At 41.9% G+C, this 18,047-nt stretch overlaps 1 protein-coding gene across 2 annotated transcripts in view; it reads left to right on the forward strand.

The window, feature by feature from the left end:
• The window catches only part of dpf3 (double PHD fingers 3), a 63,659-nt gene that overhangs the window by 38,665 nt on the left and 6,947 nt on the right, over positions 1 to 18,047 (forward strand). Inside the window, exons 4-7 of one of the 2 annotated variants that reach the window (XM_079572791.1) lie at positions 8,108 to 8,238; positions 9,997 to 10,092; positions 10,203 to 10,275; positions 15,006 to 15,047. In XM_079572791.1, the coding sequence (XP_079428917.1) occupies positions 8,108 to 8,238; positions 9,997 to 10,092; positions 10,203 to 10,275; positions 15,006 to 15,047 (342 nt within the window). The remainder of the gene's footprint in view (positions 1 to 8,107; positions 8,239 to 9,996; positions 10,093 to 10,202; positions 10,276 to 15,005; positions 15,048 to 18,047) is intronic. The other variant, XM_079572792.1, reaches the window with a different exon arrangement.

Here is an 18,047-nt window from a genome sequence, read left to right on the forward strand (position 1 = left end):
GTCACTCAAAAAGTTGTTACTTCGGGTCAGAATATCTGTCATGCACGAGCTTAATATAGAAGGTGCAGTTACACGTATGACCTGAGGTGGCAGTAGTGAGTATAAAATGGCCAACTTGCATCTAGCCCCTTTAAGGCAGGGGTTAAACTCTACAGCGGTTAAAGTACCTTCGATTTGTGTAAAGTTATTATCATCTTGAGGGCCAAAGGTTCTATGCTGGAGGGCTGGATTTGGCCCCCGGGCCTGACGTTGCCTACCCCTGCTATATACTATACGATAGTATATTATCCAGTATTGTATTTTTCCTGGTATTGGCTCCAATATCCGATACCAGTATTGGATCCTAATTTAGCACTTATTTACACCAGAAATGTAATTAAAAAAAGACAAAAATGATAATGTTAATGTTTTCCAGCTGAATACAATTCACTTTTCCAGCATGCCTCCGTTTACTGGAATGTAAATCTCCTTTTCGTTCTGTCTTTGGTCCACGGACACTTTCCTTGTTTCTGTGTCCGAGCCGAGTGGCTGAAAGCTCTGGAGTATTACGTTGCGTCTGGAAGCGCTTGACAAGGCAACAATGGCAGTGGAGGAGCAGAAACAAAGACGCGCCTATAGTTCAGCCCTTATCGGGTTCCTGGGGCATTCCTCTGCGGAGAAAAAATACAATAACTCCCAACAGACTGAGCACACACACAAACAGGAGGGAGAGCTGGACACACTGCAGGTTCCATAGATCGCACTCTCCTTCACAACGCTCTGGAATCCAAATATGGTCGTTTCCTTTGTGGACGATACAACTGCAGTGAGATCTTCAGACAGATGAAATATTGTAGTTTCACTTCCTTATTGGACACTGACAGGAAGTGACACATGAGGACGATTTTAAACTGTCAATGCCAATGGAGGGTCACATGATCAGTGGAGCTCCAGTTCTCCACAGGAAATGACGTCACCTCTGCAGGACAACGATATCTTAAACTAATCCCTAAACCTAACCTCTAGTATAGAGTTTACAAAAGGGATTTTATTGAGATTAATTTAAACTAGAAATGCAATGGCTGCGCCATTGCGATTGACTGCGGAATTGCGGGAAGTGAATGCAGAAATTGCATAAACTGTTCAAATTGCATAAATTGCTTAATTTGCATGCATAATCTAATTTGCATCAACTGGTAAAATGCATAAAATGTCATGTTGCATTAACTGTATAAACTGCATAAAGTGGTAAAATGCATGAATGGGTTAATTTGCATAAATTATGTAAATTGCATAAACGCTTTAAAATGCATAAACTGGTTAAATCCCATAAAGTGGTTACTTTGCATAAATTATTAATGTTGCATAAACTTTTTAAATTCCATAAACTGGTCAAACTGTTGAAATGGCCTCAGTGCTTGATTGGCAGAAGCTGCACAAATGGCTGAAAGTCTTGGAGTCTCCCGATTGGCTGGATTCGCACATACACACTAATGCAAAAATTTCAAACTCAAAAACTGGAAAACTGCAGAAGGCCAATTTTTTCTCAAAACCCACAAGTTGCAGAAGCTGAACATGCACAAAGTGCAGAAATTGCATAAAATGCAGAAAAAAGTGCAGAAAAGCATGGATTTGCGGCAGCCCCATTATAAGTCAATGGGAAAAATCTCCGACATTTTGGCCGATTGCGGAAAAACCATAAATTGCAGAAGTCCCAAAAGTAATAGCACCCTTCTCCTCAACATGCGGAACATTTTGATGCATAACTTGCATAAATTGCACAAAGCATGAAAGTGCTGAAAGCTGGAGAAAATCGGGAAAAAGATGGAAGAGGAATAATAATAAAGAACGGAAGAATTCCGCAGTAAATCAATAAAGAACATGAAAACCAATAATTGACTGCGGAAGAATTCCGCAGTCAATCAATAAATGGAAGTCTGGAGCTCCACTGATCATGTGACTCTCCATTGGCTGCGTTTAGACCCTCTTAGGAAATAATTATTACTATTCACAACAGATGTTTTGCATCTAAATAAGTCATACACACACGAATTTAAACCTGTCATAAATCTATCCATTATTCAGATTAAGTTGAAAATTTAAGAAACTTTACACCCAAAATGTGCTGTATCGGTCTGTCGTGGTAAAGAGGGAGCTGAATCTGCTCTCGATTTACCGATCGATCTACGTTCCCGCCCTCACCTATGGTCATGAGATCTGGGTAATGACCGAAAGGACGAGATCGCGAATACAAGCGGCCGAAATGAGTTTCCTTCGCAGGGTGTCTGGGCGCACCCTGCGAGGTCGGGTGAGGAGCTCAGTTACCCGGGAGGAGCTCGGAGTAGAGTCGCTGCTCATTCACGTCGAAAGGAGCAGCTGAGGTGGCTCGGGCATCTGTTCCGGATACCTCCTGTTCGCTCCAGGCATGTCCTAGTGGGACAAGGCCTCATGGAAGACCCAGGACACGCTGGTGGGACTATGTCTCCGAGCTGGCCTGGTGTGGCCTCAGGGTCAGAACAGCTGGTTGAGGTGTGTGTGGATCGGGAAGTCTGGGCGTCTCTGCTGAGACTGCTGCCCCCTCGACCCGGCCCCGGATAAAGCGGAACAAAATAGATGGATGGATGGATACACCCAAAATGCAAAGGCAACTTGCAATACGTTTGTTAAGTGATGATGTCATCGCTCTACTTCCGGGTCCAACAGAGCTTTAGCCCTATTCATTATAACGGGATTTAGCTGATTTTACAGCTGATTTTAGAAGCCTTGTAGTTGTAAAAAACATCTGATCGTAAAAAAATATTACTATCACTCTGGATTTTCTTTAGTAAGTTTTTCTGGCATTAATTATCAAATTAATATTCATACACAATGAAGGCTTATTTTAAATATTAAAATATCTTATTTTTACCTGGAGAAATTATAAGTTATATTATTCTAATTAGGTGTAAAACTGTTTATCCTTTTGTCTGTTGTTATTTCAGCAGCAGATTCAGATAAAGTTGTGTTTTTTGCTGTGTGATGTCACACTTTCTCAAAGTATTTAATCCATTCTTGGTTCTACGTAAGAAATGTTCCCTGTGCCCCTGGCTGCGATACAACCTTATCTGAATCTGCTGCTGAAATAACAACAGATTAAAGGCCCAAAACAGATTTACACCTAATTAGAATAATATATCTCACCATGTCTCCAGGTAAATATATTTATAAGATAGTTTTATATTTGGTTTGACCTGCTGCTGCCTGTATACCTTAAACCCTTTGTTCAAATCAATGATCCCACATTGTCCAAGTCTAAACCTGCCACATTCCTCTCCTGGCACAAAGTCCTTTCATCTGACCAGCATCGAGCACATCCTTTTGAACATCATGTGACCTCAGATCCACTTTTGGTTTCATGCTGATGTGTCCAGCCCTCACAGAGAGATAAACCATAAACCCATGGCCCTGGTTCAGTTACATGCTAATCCCATGTTTCGTTAGCGTGTGTGTTGTTGAGACAGAAGGGCTCCTTGTGTCTCTCTGGGCGGAGTGTGTTTTTTTTGCAGCCCTGTGTCGCTGGTGTGCGGCGCTTGGCCCAGATATCTATCAAAACACGGCATGAGGAATGCAGCGCCGCCTGTGTTTCTGTGGAAATGCTTGATGTTTATTTAATGCTTCCTGAGTGAGAGGTTTATCTGTGGAGAGGACACGAAGCAGAACCTCGCCTGAGCTTAGTTTAAATGGTACAATATCAACACTTTTTCAGCTTTTATCCACTTTATAACATTCACAGCTGTGTTTCCTGGATTCTGTTCCATCTTAGATTGAATATGTAAGTGTCCTCCACATTTTTAAAACCCATAATCCATAATGTTGAGGCTCTTTCTTCTTCTTTTCGTCACGCTTATTCATTCACAAATACTGAATAATGACACCGTAATCTAATCTTTAGGGCCGTTTTCTCCAAATGAGGTTTTCATTCCACTCTTTATCTCTACTTTAGCAGCTCCTACATTTGTAGCTTATTCAAAAACAAAACAAGACCCCTCTGAAAAATCTTTGTAGCTCATATATCACATATATAACTAAATCAGTGGTGCCTAATGCAGCCCTCAGACCAATCTTTTTCTATTTTTTGTGAAAGTAGACACTCTAAAACACCTTATGTGTGGTTTTGTAGCTCTGGGATGAACAGAAGTGAAATAAATGGCGATCAAAAACTTGTGAAAAGTCACATCTGGACATTTCATATGTTACTGCGTTTCTTTTCTGTTTTTTTTTAGTCTGAGGGGGCGTGGTGTTAGTCTGAGGGGGCGTGGTGTTAGTCTGAGGGGGTGTGGTGTTAGTCTGAGGGGGCGTGGTGTTAGTCTGAGGGGCGTGGTGTTAGTCTGAGGGGCGTGGTGTTAGTCTGAGGGGGCGTGGTGTTAGTCTGAGGGGCGTGGTGTTAGTCTGAGGGGCGTGGTGTTAGTCTGAGGGGGCGTAGTGTTAGTCTGAGGGGGCGTGGTGTTAGTCTGAGGGGGTGTGGTGTTAGTCTGAGGGGGCGTGGTGTTAGTCTGAGGGGGCGTGGTGTTGCGTCCCACGTCTGTCCCATATACAGATCGAAACAGTTGAGATTTTAACATTTCTCAGAGTTTTTAAATGGTTAAAATCGGTCCAAGGACGACTGAGAAACATCCTGTTAAAGTGTTCAATCCAGAACCAGGCTGTTTAAATGCACACGCCATAAAAAGAGATTGAGAACACGCGTGTTTCAAAACATGTCAACAATGTTGTCGTTGAAGATTGACTAATATATTTAGGCATTTGCCTCTTCACATAACGATAGTGTCCGTCCAGAGAGGTGAGAGTTGCATAAAACATCTCCGGAACTAGAAAAAAAATCAGTGATTTTGATCAAAACTAGCCTCTGTTTAGCTTTGAATTTTTCGTAGAATTAAATTGTTTTCACCTACAGAGAGCTTAGAGTCTCAGCTTTCAAATCAGCCATAGCATGTGTCCATAGCTATAACATAGAATATGCTGTGGTGGTGCTACCAATATCCTCTCCTGGAACCGCCACCTGAACGTGGTGGAGGGTTTGAGCGCCTGAATGATCCTGGAGCTCTGTTGTCGGGGGCTTCGTGCCCTGGTAGGGTCTCCCAGGGCAAACAGGTCCTATAGGTGACGGGTCAGACAAAGAGCAGGTCAGAAGCCCCTTATGAGAGACCAACAGGCCCGGTTAATTGTGAGGCCGTCCTTCTGTGGACCCACCACCTGCAGGAGGAGCCATAAGGGGCTGGTGCAGTGTGATTTGGACTCCAACATCTGCCCCCACGACCCGGCAACGGACAAGTGGAAGAAAATGGATGGATGGTGCTACCAATATCATACAAACGATTGTTGGCACTTTACAGTGTATGTGTTAAATGCTCCCAGTTGAATCTGTGGTCCTCCATATACACATACACACTTCAATATGCGGCCCTCGAGGAAAAAGGTCCTGAACTTCCAAACTGCCAGTTTGAATCTAATCGAATGTTATTTATTAACATCTCAGGCGTTAATCCACCTGCAGCGTCTCGCCTTAACTTATAAACAGTTCATAGACAAGGCTAGTTAAAAAAAATATCACCAAAGGATCAGTAAACGGATAAACCGCGTTAAAGAAGCTTCTAAAATGTGGCACAAACATTTGCTTTTATTCCGCTGAATCGGTTCAGTCGAGGCTCACGACGACAATGTGTTTCTCATTTGGCGGCGTCCGTATGAAGCTGTGAGCGCTGGATCCTGAGCTGCTAAAGCGTTTAAGGTCCACGTTTGCCCCGGAGACGCGGAGAAAAGTCAGAGCCACTGAAAGAAAAAGTAAACAGAAAGAAAACAGAGGCGGCGCGGTGAAAGAGGGGGCGGTGGTGGTTTTAGAGAAGCAGGTTAGGAAACGTTGATGTTTGGATTTCTTTGCTGTTTATCGGGTGAAATGTCGCGCTGTGTGGATTAAAGTGTTGTGAGTTCTTCAAACGTTAACAGAGATGTTACTTTGACATATTTAGAGCCAAATCTATTCACATTCCTGCAGATGTTTGTGTCAGTGATCGAGAAGTCCTTACGTTTAGCGCTTGTGGCTAGCGGCTAAAGGCTACGATGCTAAGCTATGCTAAGCTATGCTAAACTAAAAGTATTGATACTAATTTGCATATGTAAAAAGAAGGCGGGGCAGCAATTATCAACACAAAAGGATGATTTATTTCTTTGTTCTGAGCCAAAACAGTCACAACAGCAAAGGATTGAACTGAGCCGGGCATATGATTCTGGTTTAGGTTCTATTTGTCATTTAAGTGTTAATTTAAATTTTGTTTATGTATTCAATTTCACATTAGTATTGTTTAATTAACCAGTTAAAGTAATATAATTTTAACTGACCAGTTAATTATATATAATAACCAGTTTTAGAGATGTATATTGATTGAAATACATTTACCCATATGAAATGACCAGTATCGGTATCGGTAACGACAAAAATGACCCCAAAAGTATCGGTATCGTATCGATTCCAAAAAATGTCGCCCATCCCTAACGCTGGATGTAAATTCTTGACTGAAACGGCTTTGTTTTTTGAGGTAGGACGTTTTATCTCAGAGCTAACGGCTAGTATCAAAAAACACCACCACAGAAATTACAACAACTAAAAAGTATTTATACCATCCATCCATCCATCCATCCATCCATCCATCCATCCATCCATCCATCCATCCATCCATCCATCCCTCCCTCCCTCCCTCCCTCCCTCCCTCCCTCCCTCCCTCCATCCATCCCTCCCTCCCTCCCTCCATCCATCCATCCCTCCATCCATCCATCCATCCATACATCCATTCATCCATTCATCCATTATCTTCCACTTTTCCGTTGCCGGGTCGTGGGAGCAGATGTTGGAGCTGCCCAAATCACACTGCACCAGCCCTAATGGCTCCTCCTGCAGGTGGTGGGTCCACAGAAGGACGGCCTCACAATTAACCTGGCCTGTTGGTCTCTCATAAGGGGCTTCTGAGCGGCTCTTTGTCTGCCCCGTCACCTATAGGACCTGTTTGCCCTGGGAGACCCTACCAGGGGCACGAAGCCCCCGACAACAGAGCTCCAGGATCATTCAGGCGCTCAAACCCTCCACCACGTTCAGGTGGCGGTTCCAGGAGGGAGTATTTATACTAAAGACAGATAATTTTTTTGTGCAGGCTCGATCAAAATATTATTGCCATTTTAATTGTGAATTCGTGTTAGCCGTTAGCTTCATCTGACCCATCCTTCGATGCCGTTGTTGGAACCTGTAAGGAGCAGTGGGCGACAGCAGTGCCGCGCCCGGGGACCCATCTCCTGATGTAGGGCCAGCTGATGGTCAGAATCACCTGGCTGGAGGATTCACATGTTTTTAGTGGTAGGGGAAACCGGAGTACCCGGAGGAAACCTACGCAGACACTGGGAGAACATGCAAACTCCACACAGAAACGCCCCAGAGATCTGCCTTTCCCCTCGTCCATGACCGAACACACTTTGTAATGGAGCTGCGTGATGAAACAGGACCGGTGTAGAAAAATCATATGTGAGTGAGTTTCTCTGTGGCACCGATTCATCCTGGTGACGTCAGATCAAATAAAAACACCGCAGGATTAACACAAGGTTTTTCAAATCAAAGATTAACTCAGTGAATGTGGGTCACCGAACTCCTGTAGATGTATTCGATTGAAGTAAAGCTCTCCGCCCACATCCACGTAAAAATAGAAAACCATCAGGGGCAAAGGCGGCGCCGCATTTTCCCACGGACTCTAAACACACCATCACATCATTATTGAAGTCGAACCGCATAAAGCTGCTTAGTTTATATAAGATAAGACTTTCGATATGTACATCACAGAAACAAGCTGTCATATGTCTGTGATTATAGATTCCATATGTCTTTAATGGACATTTCAGCGCTCAAGCTGCATTCTAATTAAAATGAATAAAGTGTCACCTATGTCTTGTCATTTGCTTTGACAATCCAGACTGTTCAGAAGAAGAAGTACGCATCCACAAACCCTCTGGAGAAATGTGAATTATTTGCTAAAAGATAAAGTGTAAGAAAGAGGTTCTAACCTGGACGAATGCACTCACTGGTTAATATCTCTCTGTCTCCCTGATTCAGAGGCGGAGTTGGCCCCTAAGCGTGAGGGGCCCCCGGGGGAGGCCACGGCTCTGGAGGCTCTTCTGAGAGGAGACAATCTGCTGGAGAAGAAGAGCCTGAACAAAGACGAGGAGACGCTGCTGGAGATACAGGTACGACCCACACGGACATCCATTCCTTAAGAAACTCCTGAAGGCGAGTTTTCTGTCATGGCCAAAAAAGCCAATATTGTCAGGGACGACATTTTAATAATGGACAGAGCCAGGATGGAATTATGGTTTTGTTTTGTTGATATCAGGGCATTAACCTCTTAACTCCCGCCTGAACTGAGAGGATCTTTTTCCTCACGTCATCAGATTTTTTTTCCATCATTTTTTTGTTGGGTATTCAACTCATTTTTGTAACTTTTTGTTCTTTTTTTGTCACATTTTTGTAATTTTTTATCACATTTTTGATTTATTTTTTCACATTTTTGTAATTTTGGGGGGTTTTTTTAGTCATAATTTTGTCATTTTTTGTCACTTTTTGTGACATTTTTGGATTTTTTCATCCATTTTTTATCACATTTTTGTAATTTTTTTGTCACATTTTTTGTCATTGTTTTATCAAATTATAGTCATTTTTTTGTCACATTTTTGTAATTTTTTTGTCACATTTTTGTCATTTTTTCGTCACATTTTTGTACATTTTTTGTCATTTCTTTTGTCACATTTTTCTCATTTTATGTCAATTTCTTGTGACATTTTTGTGACATTTTTGCCACTTTTTCATCAATTTTTTGTCAATGTTTTCTCACTTTTTTGTCACATTTCCATCATTGTTTTCGTCTCAGTTTTGTTGCTATTTTCACAGCTTTTTTCCAGAAGCTTTTGGACTGGGGTAAAGCCAAGCCAAAGGGATTAAAGGGACTATATGGATTTTAAACTAAAACTACCCCCACATGTTCCAGCCATGTCCTAATGTGTAGAATGAGCTCAGACCTGTTCACCACAACTGCCTCTAAAATCCTATCACACAAAAAGTTGTTAATTCGGGTCCGAAATGCCGTCATGCACGAGCTTAATATAGAAGGTGCAGTTACATGTATGACCTGAGGTGGCAGTAGTGAGTATAACATGACCAACTTGCATCTAGTCCCTTTAAAAGTCATTAAATGAATTGTGCCAAAATCAAGGCCTTAGGAGCACTTCAACGTCCACGCTGTAAAGTCAAAGTGCTCCTAAGGTGTTATTACGTCTTACAACAGGGGTAGGCAACGTCAGGCCCGGGGGCCAAATTCGGCACTCCAGCATAAGGCAAGGCAAGGCAAGTTTATTTGTAGAGCACAATTCATACACAAGGCAATTCAAAGTGCTTCACAGTTAAAGCAGCATAAAATATAAGAAAAACAAATACAATCAATAAAAACATCAACATAAAATTAATCAATTACAGTAAGAGGCAAGAGTGTAGATAAAATACTTTCAGTTATATGCATTTTTAAGTCTTGTTTTGACTCGCTCTGTCTTGAGCATTATTTCGCTCTGTCTTGAGCACTATTTTTTATACATAAAACCTTTGGCCCCAAGAGAATTTTGAAGAAACTTTTATTCATAAATCAAGACCCAATACATGAAAAGCCGTTCAAGTGGGAGTTAAGAGGTTAAGCAATTTATACTAGCGGACGAAACGTCATTAAAAAAACATCCTAAAGGGAGAGTTTGGTCTATTTCGTCCTCTGACAATAAACGTAAGATGTCGAGGGAGAAAACTAGCAAATATCTCAACATTGACCACCGTGAAAAAGCAATGTTTTCAGTTGCAGCGTCTCGCCTTAAGCTCAACATGGCCTGGATCATTTCACATCGTTTTTTATTGTAACAAGGGAATACTACAGTTCAAACTATTTGCTTTGTTTCTTTTCACGTCAGAGAGTTTTAGAGGCCGAGGAAAACGGCGACGCGTTCCAGGACGACGAAGACTTTGACCTGGACACCCCGAAGAGAAAGAACCGGAACAGAGGCAAAGTGAGTCAAGAACTATTCCACGTCTTGAATTCTTGAATTAGCCTAAAAACCTCCAGTATACTTTCCTGGTATTGTATTTCATTCATTATCATTTCTCATCCGATCTCCAGAACAGAGGCTCGAGCCGCCGGAGAACTGAACCGGTGAACAACGACGACCAGGACAAACCCTACGTCTGTGACAGTAAGAGACGCGCCGCCATTTTGTTCTTCCTCCCTGTGATGTTTGATGTTTCCTTTGACCCTGAAAACAATGTGTGACTTAAAATGACTTGAATTCAGAATATTAGGTGCTTAGAATTCAACAAGCAACATATTTGGCTTCAGATGTTTTAATATCAAGAAGGATGAGAAATGAGTTTGAATCACAACTAAGAGCGTTTCAAATGTGTAGCTAAGTTACTTTTGACAAAATATAAACTGAAAATAATAATCTCTTAAAGCAGTACTAAGTGACTTGTTTACCTTAATAAATCCTTCCCGTAGTCCCTGTGGGGGTAATACAAGTGTTAATGGGATGATTGGAGGGTCTTTCGTCTCCCCCTGGTGTCTCTGGCCAGAAAACCACAATTGCAACTTCGCTGCCACTGGGTCAGAGTCACCAATACACACAATAGAATCACAAAGAAGAAGCTAACAGGCTAACGGGCAAAGCTAACTGCGGGCTAGCACCACTTAAACAGTATTTACAGCCAAGTTTGAGTGAAAACACAACACATGCAGTGGCGTTTATGGCCTCTAGGGGAAAGAGTTACTTAGTTCTGCTTTAACCCCCGCCTTAACCAAGCTCATTTTCTCCAGTTTGGCTGTACCCAAATCTAAAAGCGTCTTAAAAAACAGTCAAAAGAGCGACAAAAACATGATAAAAATGTGCAACAAAAAAGCTATTAAAAAAGAGGCAAAAACGTGACGACAACGCGGCAACAACATGAGGAAAATGATAAGTTTTGTCAGTCTTAGCTTTCAAATGAGGCGTTGCAATCATAGGTATCATATATTAGGCTAGGCATCACTGGCGGCCATCTTGCCACAGGGAAGCTTTCTGGTGAGCTCTGTGGTATCTGAAGTAAGGCACGAACTAGTGAGTGTCCTGGGTAGGAATGGATGGACCAACTTAATAGCTTATCTGAATTTGAAATGTCCCAATATACACGATATGGTCTAATTCCATATCTCATTTAAAAATATATTGATATATCTTAAATATCGATATATTGCCCAGCCCTAGTACCAACACACATCCTCTTATCTCGCTGAAATCTTGACAGATTTACAAACGGTTTGGTTTCTTACAAACGTTATTGACGTGGCTATATTTCTGGAGCATGTTGATATTTCAGATTTTCTTTTTTTATTCATGTGTTTTAGGGCTGAAACGACTAATCGATTAATCAACGACTAATCGATTATTGAAATAGTCGACAACTATTTCAGTAATCGATTAATCGTTTTCTGTTTCACAAAGACTAAAATGGAGCAAAAATGACATAAAAATGTAGTATTTTTGATGAAAATCTACTTTGATTTTATATTTAGGGTCTGTAGTGTTTTGTACATTGTAAATTTCATTAATAGAGCCTTCAAAAAACATTTCCCTTTAATTTACTCCATCAACACATCCTCAAACAGTGCCACTTAAGCTAAAACGTGATAAAAAAAAGAAAAAAATTCCTACACCATTCACAGCCAAGCGATTAATCGATTAATTGTAAAAATAATCGATAGATTAATCGATTACAAAAAAATCGTTGGTTGCAGCCCTACTGTGTATGCAGTGTCATAACTACAGCTCTGACGTGTACAACAAACCAAACCGCTTGAATCGGTGCAAAATTTAGCAAGTTATGGTTATTTATTATACGGTTCTTCACAACGTAAGTAGAAGCTCCCTTGACTTGAATGGGATTTTCCAACATTCTACCGATCATTATTTTCTGAGGACCTCTGAAAAAAATAATGACCGCTGCCAATGGCAACGGAGTTCGTGCTTGTAACACAGGTCTTTCATATCACTCCGCGTGTAGTAGTCGAGGACACTGTCTCTGTCCTCGTCTCTAACGTGAGTCCGACTTTCAACTTACCCAGAGATCCGCCCCCATTCCTCCTTTTGAACGGAGGAATCGCCTTCAGGGTTCTTACTTTCCCGATAATGACCAGCGTTCTATACATTATCCCTTACTTCAAAATGCACCATAAAGCACATTGTTACGAGCCCCCTGTGGCAAGATGGTCGCCGTGTGTGGACGTCGACTTCCATTCCATTGGCCAGCAGCGCCTACGAGACATCTAGACATTTATTATATGATATCTATGGTTACACTGACCTACAGGCTGTTTGCATTTTAGATTTGGGTAAAGCTGAACAGGAGAAAATGCACTCGGTTAAGGTGGGGGTTAAAAGGTTAAATGCACTTATACCTTGCATATTACTTACATTTGAAACCCCACGAGACTCCAGTAGGTCTCAATCATCTCCATGTTACGTTTCGATTTGCACTAAAACCATGTTGATCCAGTTCGGAGAAATATTCCAAACGTCCCGTCCTGCAGCCCCGCGTTCATTATAAATAATAGGAATGAAACCGAAACTGGGTCATCCCGACTCCAGGGGCGACGGGAGCTGCTCCGAGAGAGACACCTGTTTCAGCCGGTCTCTTCAGCCCAAACTGCTGTGGTTACATTCAGAAACAATCCGTTTAAGAAGAAGGAGAAGAAGGAGAAGGAGAAGGAGAAGAAGGAGAAGAAGGAGAAGAAGGAGAAGAAGGAAAAGAAGAAGGAGAAGAAGAAGAAGCAACTTTATTTAGCACATTACATCATTTGCTTCAAAGGACAGATCACCTCTGGTTTTAAAGTGGGTCCTGGGACAGTGAGGAGGTTCTGGCTCGAGGACCTAAGGGTGCGACCCGAGGAGTCGGGGCACAGCAGGTCAGACAAAAGTGAAAACTAAAATTTTAAATTCAATTCGAAATTTGATGGGGAGCCAGTGCAGAGAGGATAAAATGGGAGTAATGTGTGACCGTCTGCGAGATCCTGTTAAAGCCGCGCTGCAGCATTTTGAACCATTTGAAGACGATTGAAAGCAGATTTGTTAAAACAAGTAAAAAGGGAGTTACTATAATTTAAACAAGATGAGATAAAAGCATGAATCACCAATTCTAGATCAGGGTTGGATAAAATTGGCCGCAATGTTTCTCAAATGGAAAAAACAGTTTTTCACCAGGTGCCTCGAGTGGCTTCCAGAGACAAAGGGCCAGATCTTGTGACTGGCGCAGTCCGTGCGCAACTCGAAACGCAACATAGTACATGCGCGATCTTGCATGTGGCGCTAAAGGCTGCGCCACGAGGGACAGGGCGTTATTTAAGAAAAAGAGGCCGACTGAGGCGTGGTTCATTACAAGCAGCACTCGCACTGCTCTTCTGTGGCAACCTTCACATTATGTTCCTCTTTACATCGCGCAGCCTTGTCTTCTTCCTTAGAATCGACGTCAAATTGAAAACAAAAGCAAAATTCCCTTGAAAAGTCTGTTTGAGCGTCGGTTACGCACGGGTTTACTTTGATACAGTAGATCAACACACACACCCCTAACACCAAACACGCCCCTAACACTAAACACACCCCTAACACCAAAACAACAGTTTTCCATAAATAAACCACACGTGCCTCAACTGCCACAACACCAGGTCTAATCTGTGTTTTAAGGTGACATTTCCATCGTGTGTCAGTCTTTACCTCCTGATGATGCTCCTTGTGTGGCCACAGCTCAGTCCAAAAGAAAGAAGCGGATTATAAGGCGCATAGCTTTTTTTTTGTTTTCCAATTCAGCCGCTCCTGCAGCTGTAGCGCAAATGTTCCAATATCTGACAATTTTCTTGCAACTGCTTCATAACTCTGCAACTCCTCCACAGCCGATATGACAGTTTCTGATCAATTAAATCCTGTACATTTCGTAACTTTGCGCATTCGAATGGTGTCCAGCGCGAGGCTGCTGCCTCTCTGTCCCGCCCGCTCACCTTGGATCTGCAGTGAGTGGCTGCAGCAGCGGCGGGACAGTTTTATTTCTTTAATCTTTACTAAACATTGCACGCTGCATCATGCATGTTACGCGTGTACAGGAGAACCCCCCCTCGCAAACCCACCGCCTTCCGCAGGTCTGGGGAAAGCATGGGGAGGGGGCGGATTGTGAGTCTGTCCCCCCTTCCTGTCCTGCCCACTTTTTGCGCCAGGTATGACACTGAAAATTGCAAGGAGCGCCACCCATCTGCGCAGTCGTCTGCTCTACAGCCTGCGCTATGAACCACAAGATCTGGCCCAAAGATTGGTCAAACCAAACGCCAAGATTTCTGATGCTCGACTGAACCGAGGAGCCCAGAGAACCAAGGTGGTTCACAATCGAGGAGATTTTCTGCTCTGGAGTAATTATTAAAGTCTCAGTCTTTTTAGAATTCAACTGAAGGCAGTTTTCATAAAGCCACGACTTTACACTTGAATTAACTCTGACTCCTTAAACAAAAAGTACAGTTGAATATCAGTTTAAGTCGCAGTTTAAGATTCACTCATTCACTCACTTCAGATTATTTTGAATTCAAGTCATTTAACCCTTGTGTGTTTTATTATCTGCAGCGTAATCCTCAAAAACCCACATTACTGTCTCCAGACCTTAAAGAAACCTCCCTCTTTCTCCAAGTTTAAAACCACATTGTCTCATGAACATTCCCATCGGCTCATCTCTCTCCCTTTCCCCCTGTAGCCTTCCTTTCCGGCATGGAGAGCGACAGTCGCATGTCACGTTCAGAGTCGTTTGCTGTGTCCGAAATGTACCTCATCTTTTGTGTTGTGTCCTTGTTCTGTTTTCATTTTTTTTTTTTCGTTTATCGTTTTTATTTTGTTGCTTTTTTGTGTCTTCTCTGTTCCAGATAGATACAAACAAAAGCATAACTCAAAAAGGGCTGAAGAAGGTATCTCTCAAATCTGTCCGCCATCTTGTCTTTCTATGGGTTTGCTCCGCTGAATGAACTGTCCCTCCCGTTGACTTGGCTTTGTTTAGAAGCGACGCGGCGCCGGAATGACCCGGTCCTTTGCTCCAACGCGCTGCTTTTAACGCTGTGCTGTAGATGTCACTCAAACTAACGCTGCAAAAAGACAATCTCCATGAGGAAAAGGATGTGAATTCAGAATATTAGTCCACAAGTTTAGATCGATGGAGTTACTAAGTCCATAAACAATATACTTCACAAAAGGAAAGGCTACAGACAAAGACGGCATCATTACAAGGAGCGTGGCCTATTTTTACCTGTTTTCTGTCAGACTATAAACATATTTATCACACACAAATACAGGAAAGCCAAAATCGGGTCCTTGTTGCTAACGTTAGCATATCGTTAGCCACATAGCATAATTGTATAACCATTTTTCGTTTTGTTTTATAGGAAACACATTGTTTTTCTCTTATTGACATTTTAACAATACAAAATGGCTTAGGCGATTATGCTATGTGGCTAACGATATGTAGCATGAAGCCAACGTAGCTTCCTGGTAAGCATTGTCCGTTTTTTAAGTGTTTATGGGCTGTCTCCATGTCTCTGTTTCTTTACAGCCACTCTGGGGTTTGGATGTCAAATATGCCATTTATTTTTAGCATAAATTGTATTATTAATTTTATTTTTATTTTATTAAAGCTGATGTTCAAAACAGGAAACGTGAGTGCTTCTGAGGGTCCGTGTAGTTGTAGAAGGCTAACCAACAGGTGCTCTTCCAAGACTGCAAGATCAGGAAGGATTTGCCTTGATTAGTATCTATAGAGCAAGTGCAGGAGGCGAAGTAACCATAAAGAAGTCCTTTAATGGAAAGATTGGACATGCGTTTCGACACAACGTGTCTTCGTCAGGGCATAATAATTAGCACCAGGTGTGGCCCTTTTAAAATGAGATCATGTGATCGGAAGTCATATGACAAAAAAATAATTATTATTTACAAATATTTACAATGTTTCTTCACAATCCATGGAGAACTTTAAAACAGAGCAATATTCAGGAGATCAAGATGAATGAGGCACCAGATGTACATCACTGTATAGAGAAAGCAGTGTATAACAGTGAATACATACATCTATATCACAAATATAAAAGAAACAAAAAAATATTAAAGCAACATTAAAGCTGATGCTCCTGACTTTTTGTTGTTGTAAAGTCATCTTATGTTGTAAACACAGCAAAGACAGACCTTGTTGCAATGTCTTCACTGAACATTTTATTGAGCGATGGAAGACAGAAGTAGAATCTGAATTAGGGCCGTTTATTTTGCCGCCGCTCAAAGCTGCATGTACTGTATTTTCCGGACTATAAGACGCACCAGCCAAAATATACCTGATGAAGAAAAAAACAACAGGCTGAATAGGCGTACGGTATGCTAACGTAACACATTGATGGTTAGCTACATGAAGTATAAACAACGAACTAGGCGTGGTGGCGTAACTGCACCGTTGACAAGCCTCTCCCGGCAGCACGTTTTTCAAGCTCTCATTTGCGAACTCGTTCCTTTAGCTGTGGCCATCGAGCTTTTAGCCCGTGATTAGCTTTGTTTTGTAACCTCCAAACTTTCTTTCTGCTGCTCGATTAGCCTGCAGTGAATCTATATATTTGAATTAAAATCAGTTGTTCTGGGGAATAAGACCCCCTGTCAAACTGTGAAAAAAAGTGTGACTTATAGTCCGGAAAAAACGGTAATTAATTTGTGTGTGCAGGAGCGATTGTGAGAGCTAGAAACGAGTTTGGGCCAAAACAATAAAATGTCACAGTTTGAAAAAAAAAAAATCACGGCTTTAAGAGTTAAAAAGCCCCAACAACGGCATTGAGTGTTTTCTTTCTTGTGTATCCATGCAATGGTTGGTAGTTAGCACAGAGCTGATACTGTGCTAACTACCAACCATTGCATGGATATTTTACAAGAAAGAAAACACTCAAAGCTTGAAAATAGGGCAACATGATTTATAACTTTTCAGTTTATAGCGTTTTAGACAAATCTTCAATTATGTTTTATGTCCATGAGTACCTGTTGCAGTCCCATATCTATCCATCAATGGTTTTGTGGAGCCCAATATCACAGGAGTGTACAAACATTAAAGCAATGAAACAAAACAATAAAGTAGACAATGTAAAGTTCAGGCAGATGAAGTATCCAGGCAAATATGAAGTCCAAATAAGTGGTGAAGAAACGCATGGGTGTCCCCTGTCCTTAGGGGAAAAACTTGTGGGGAAAAAAAGAAACCTTGGGGAGAACCACAGAAGGAGATGCACTCCCATGGACAGACAGGCTATAGATAGACCCATGGCTGACGGGCCAAGATGGCAGAACGTCCAGTCCTTGTTGGAGCTTCAGTTCTCCATATTACATCACTAGATGCACCACCTACAAATCAGCACCTCCCTCCCCAACCCCTGCATTAGTCCATCGTAGATCCTCTTTACAGTCCCACCCGTAAAATAACAAATCGATCCAAACTTCTTCGATCAAGATCCTGAATTCACGTCCTTTCCCTCATGCAGACAAGTCTCTCTTTGCGGCGTCGCGCTGCATGACACTAACGCTACTTAAACTAACGCGGCTGAGAGGCATGAAAGTTACGCTTCTTTAGCATGTTCTCCAGGCCTCACGTGCTCTCCAGCTCTTCACGTGTAGCCATTGTAGAAGCAGAAAGAACAGCGCCCAATAATAATTATAAATTAGCTTGATATATTTACATTCGGGAGAGACTTCATAATGGCTACAGCTGTAATGATTTCACCCCAGAACCTAAAGCGCAAAGTTAATGCCTGTGTTGGTATTTGACAAGTTTACTTTCAGTTTTGCCTCATTGTGCTTAAGTTCACACATGTAGTAAATATGATGAGGGTTCTTAGCGGTAGGGCTGAGGGATTTAATGGACATGAGACATTGTTTGAAGAGGACAGACATTTTGG

Source organism: Gobius niger, assembly GCF_951799975.1.
Source record: "Gobius niger genome assembly, chromosome: 15".
Taxonomy (NCBI): Eukaryota; Metazoa; Chordata; class Actinopteri; order Gobiiformes; family Gobiidae; genus Gobius; species Gobius niger.